Source organism: Myotis brandtii, unplaced genomic scaffold (genome assembly GCF_000412655.1).
Source record: "Myotis brandtii unplaced genomic scaffold, ASM41265v1 scaffold2254, whole genome shotgun sequence".
In the NCBI taxonomy this organism is placed as follows: domain Eukaryota; kingdom Metazoa; phylum Chordata; class Mammalia; order Chiroptera; family Vespertilionidae; genus Myotis; species Myotis brandtii.
This window is the reverse complement of record NW_005358456.1, coordinates 82,449-87,948: the sequence shown is the minus strand read 5'-3', so window position 1 is coordinate 87,948 and position 5,500 is coordinate 82,449. Positions and strand designations below refer to the sequence as shown.

The 5,500-nt window shown below is 44.8% G+C and overlaps 1 protein-coding gene across 1 annotated transcript in view; it reads right to left on the bottom strand.

The window, feature by feature from the left end:
* KCNH1 (potassium channel, voltage gated eag related subfamily H, member 1) overlaps window positions 1-189 on the bottom strand; it is a 261,433-nt gene extending 261,244 nt beyond the window's left edge. The window contains exon 1 of the mRNA XM_005866243.2: window positions 132-189. Coding sequence (XP_005866305.1) covers window positions 132-189 — 58 coding nt within the window. The remainder of the gene's footprint in view (window positions 1-131) is intronic.
* Between the last annotated feature and the right edge of the window lie 5,311 nt (window positions 190-5,500).

The following is a 5,500-nucleotide window of genomic DNA, read 5'->3' as shown; positions in this document are numbered from 1 at the left end:
CAGCGCCACCCTCTGGGCACAGCCGGGAATTGCGTTCAGTGCGCTTTGGGCTGGGTGGTGGGAGGGCAGCATACGCCCTTGGAAACCTTGGAGGCTCCTGGAACACCTTCTTCCCCCTGGGGTTTCTTTGCCTCCTGGTGGAAGTGGCCCCTCCTTGATGCTGAAGCCAGTGTTGCGCCAGTAGTTCATGACGTCGTATTACAGGCGGTTAGACTTGCGGAGTGACTAACGGATGGAGCTCCAGAAGCTCAATCTTGGGTTGTTTTTAAATAGAACCAAAAGCCAATGTAAGCTCTGGACGTTTGATAAATTTGCTAACTGCCTGACCTGATTTCCACTTTTATCCAAAGAATATTTTACCCCAAAGCCAAGAAAACATATGAATATGCACATAACTTTTTTTAGCTGAAGCACAAGCTGTTATGATCAGTGTGTAAGGTTAGAAAACAAGAACAAACTGTCTGACATTAAAACGCTGGGCTTGTCTCTATGGGCAAATATTTGGGGTAAGGGGTAAGGCGCGGTGGGGGAGGGGGGCAGCTTCCCAAACAGTTAGCAATTAAGAACCGGAACCTTGGCTTGAAGGACAGTCCATACTGCACAGGATGAGGTGTCGGTCTTCACACCTGCCCCGGGTCTAAGGGAAGATCACATGGACCAAAGATTTCTGGGTAGGAGCCATTGTTCACTGATTCGGAGATTTCTACCTGTACATAGTCTTTACCTGTCCCTTTACTATCCATTTCCAGTGCGTGTGGCCAGAGAGTGAGTCTATGCCTCACAAAAGGAATGAGTCCCTAGTTTTTTAGCTCATTCCAGGCTTGGTCAACAGTGGACATTAAAATGAAAGAGGGAAAAAACGGAGCCTGCAGCCTCAGTTGTACGAAATAACGGCTCTGACACATCCTATGATAGTATTACCAGGTACAGAAACCCTAAGTTCATTAATATAAAAAAAAAGAACTAATTCTTGCCCATCAATCTCTGAGTTGCTGTGAAGATCAAATGTTAATTATGTACCTAAAATGTAAAATGTACTCTAAATTGAACAGGGCTATACCAAGGTCGTACATCATTGGAGTGACTAAGTAAATTGGGCCATTACAAGCATCACCCTTTCTCTCACCTTGTGTAGGCACAAAGCAAGCTGACTGCTTTAGCAGAATTAAGGCTTGCATAGGCTTTGAAAGTAATGATACGCTTCTTCCATATAATAACATTCACCCAATTCAGAGCTGCGATTTCTTGATCCCTAGCTCCGTCTAGTGGTTCTTTGTTCTACTACAAATGAGGTATTACACTGGTTGGAGAGAACTTCCTCTGAAGTGTACTTGGTGCCAAGCCGGTTCTGTGGCGTCTGCCCACTTCATTTGAATAAGTGCATTTAAATAAGTCTCTTAAGGTTATGTTATCTACTGCACAAACATGCCCAAGAGGAGATTTTTCGTGACAATATTAAAAACCCATCAAGCAACCTCATAATCCTGCTTGTGAAAGGAAGATAAAAGAATGAGGGGTAAGAGGGGGGGGACTGTCATAGAGACTTAATCAAATTTCCCAGATTTTAATAAGCTCTCATGATGGAGGTCTGCAGACTGGCTGGGGAAAACATCCAGGCTCACATAAAAAGGAAACAGATGATGTTCGTCTGAGGTAAGAGATGTTAAAGCCTTGGTAGGCTACCTGACAAGAAAAAGGAACAAGGAGATAGCTTCCATTTTAATTTTAAATGTAGTACTTCCATGGTGCTCAGCACGCACCCTGTGTGTGTGTGTGTGTGTGTGTGTGTGTGTGTACCACTTAGAATACTATAATTTTTTCGTGCCACACTTGAAGAGATTAAAAGGCCTAAAGCAACACTAAAAATCAACAGTCTTTCGTGCCACACTTGAAGAGATTAAAAGGCCTAAAGCAACACGAAAAATCAACAGTCTTTAACCACCTGAATCACCACTCAGTGTGACAGTATCTCACAGTGTCTACAAAAGCACACCCAGCCATTCCCCCATCCCCTTGGCCGACCCCCAACTTTGAGTGGTTGTGGGAATAGAGTTGTGTTCTGCCCGTCGACATTCTCTTTGATATGCACAGGCCATGGTGGCATGTGCTCAGTAAGCACACCACCCTTTCTTGGGCTGGTTTGACACAGTATGTTGCTTGCCTCCTTCTGTTCCTACTCCACATTCAGTCCTAGGACCTGCTCCGCTTAAAGTTCTGTCTGAGATCTATCGCTGTGATGTAGGAATCTCAGATCAAACTTTAATCTTACAAATCTGTCAAAATTTGATAACACAGTTTGAAGGATTCACAATACTCCAATGTGCTTTGGCAAACCAGCTGAGAGCCCCCTGTGTTTTTTACATAACAGACAAAACCACTTTTTTAAAAAATATATTTTATTGATTTCAGAGAGGAAGGGAGGAGAGAGATAGAAACATCAATGAGAGAGAATCACTGATTGGCTGCCTCCTGCATGCACCTCCCTCCCGCTCCCCCCACCCCCACACACACACATACACATACACTCTGGGGAAAAGCCCACAACCCAGGCATGTGCCCTGACCTGGAATTGAACTGTGACCTCCTGAGCCACTGCAGCTGGGAAAAAACAAACCCAACACTTTTTATTTAAAGGGATAACTTTAAATAACTGTGACCAGAGTTCCAATGAAACTGCCTCGGTCCCTCCCTGCAGAAAGTCCCTACACCTGCCTAGAACTTCTATCAAGAAAGATACAGTGTCTCAAATAAAAACTTATGCAAACTTATTCTGCTGTTTCTAGCTTCCCTCCCTTCTCAGTGGCTCTCCTCCTATCCTCCCTCCATATTTTGCTTACCCTTTAATCAAGACACGTGTATTTATGTCTGTATCACACAATAGATGGCGAGCTCCTTGAAACAAAAGATAAGCTTTACCAGTCTTTGTTCTCACAAATGTAATTAAGCCATGCTGTAATTAGTGAGTTCACAAAAGGAGTGGAAGGCAATGGAGGCATAATGCTACAGCGCGAGCGTGGAGATGGAGGTCTGCAGACTGGCTGGAGAAAGCATCCAGGAGGTGATCACGTATGATGCTCAATAACAACAACAAAACTATCAAGTGAGGAAGACAATGCAACATGCCAGAGGGAGTGAGTGGCATCGTGCAAAGACAGGAATTACATTTTTTCCCTTTGGTTCCTTTTTACCTTTTACTAGGTATAGATGACAGATTTCAGAAACCCAAAAGCCATCACACAGGGGAGAATTACCTATGAGTGCTGGGTGGGGGCCAGAATGGGCAAGCAGGGATACTTCCTCACTAGCAAACCATCAGCATCACTAGGAGAAACTGAACCTAGAGGTGACTTTACCCACTCGGCCAACGTAAGTGAAATACCTAAAAGAAGGGGAGCTTGCAGCATGGGAAACTTCAGCTTCTATAACCCAATGACTGACTTATTATTTGTTACCTGTCATTTCTGCTAACAAAATGTTTCTAATAGATTTATAGGAAAAGAGTTGGGCAGGCACTATCCGTTGGAACAGTGGTTCTCAACCTTCTGGCCCTTTAAATACAGTTCCTCATGTTGTGACCCAACCATAAAATTATTTGTGTTGCTACTTCATAACGGAAATGTTGCTACTGTTATGAATCTTAATGTAAATATCTGATATGCAGGATGGTCTTAGGCGACCCCTGTGAAAGGGTCGTTCGACCGCCAAAGGGGTCGAGACCCACAGGTTGAGAACCTCTGCGTTGGAAAGATCTGCTCTGTATTATAGATATCGCCCAGAAGTGCTGGGAGAAGAAAGAGAATCCTCCTCGATGAGAAACACAGTCCACGAATCTAATTGACTGGGTGGAAAGGATGCCTGATGGGGTATTAGACCCAGCTGTGACTGGCCAGGAGCCGTTTTTAAATGTTTGTAAAATTGGGTTATATCCTTCTCACTGCCCAAAACGATGATCCTTCTTTCTCATTTTCTCTTATCAAACAGGAACAGGATCTTTTACCACACCCCCACTCACGGAGCATAATTAAATGCCATTTACAACAGTCTCGTTTTATGGTAACAAACATTTGCTCAAAGGCTAGCATATACCAGGCACTGGGATGGATTCTAATGGTGAAAAGATGATCATGGTTAGCACCTGCCCTCAAGAAGCTCAATAAACACTTAGCAAATGCTTAGGTCCTTTATTACTCCTCTCCTTTCAGCTCGATTGTGCCCTGTACATCTTTTGGGGGGGGGGGTTTGTGTGTGTGTTTTGTGTGTGTGTTTTAATTTCAGACCAACCTTTGCGGTTACTTGAGGTCTGAGTTTGCAAGGCCGCCATGCAGCCCTTCCCTGAGCTAGTCAGGTTAGCATTTGGCCCCTTTTTGTCCACAAGATAATTTTTTGTTTTTTAATCCTCACCCGAAGGTATTTTTCCCATTGATTTTTAGAGGGAGTGGAAGGGAGGGAAGAGACAGAAAGAGAAACGTCAGTGTGAGAGAAACACATCGGTTGGTTGCCTTCCACACACACCCCGACCAGGCCTGGGATCAAGCCTGCAACTGAGGTAGATGCCCTGGGCTGTAATTGAACCTAGAACCCTTCGGTGCGCCAGCCAACGCTCTAGCCCAGCCGTGGGCAAACTACGGCCCGAGGGCCGGATCCGGCCCGTTTGAAATGAATAAAACTAAAAAAAAAAAAAAAAGACCGTACCCTTTTATGTAATGATGTTTACTTTGAATTTATATTAGTTCACACAAACACTCCATCCCTGCTTTTGTTCCGGCCCTCCGGTCCAGTTTAAGAACCCATTGTGGCCCTCGAGTCAAAAAGTTTGCCCACCCCTGCTCTAGCCACTGATCAAAACCAGCTAGGGTTAAATCTTGCTTCCTTTGTTAGTAAACTACAGTTCAGCTTGATCTCTTCTTGAAGACTCTCTGGCCTCCCTCTGAACTGAGACTTGGCTCTCCCCTAAGGTCTAGGAGTCCCGCAGATCCTGCTCCCTTGGAGGAAATTCGTCTGCCAAGGCCCAGGTACCTAGAAGCCAGAAGGCGAGGTGAGAATCCGTGCAGTTCCTCACTACCATATCGAAACCACTGCTCTTCTATCTCTGTGTGAAATATTTCCTTTGCAGCTTATGATCAATACAAATAACACTCCACTCCTCTTTGCTTTTAAAAATAGATTTAGGGGCAACTGAATTCAGTTTTGAAAAGTTTGAGATGCCCGAGGGACATTGTAAAGAAGCATCGAGTAGGAAGCTGGATACAGGTGTGGAGCCCAAGAGAAACATCTGGTGGAGGCAGAGGTGGGAACTCACCAGCCTGTGGCCTCAGAGGGGACCGGGAAGGAGCAGTTTGGAAGTGGGGACAACCTGGGGAAGCAGTTGTGTAGACACCCAGATGGGCTGGGAGGCTTTACATGGGAAGAGTGAAGACCTGCATCACAGATTGTACACTATAAACACTGAGAAATGTCCACGGGATCTAACAGATAGAAACATTTTCAATGGCATAGCAGT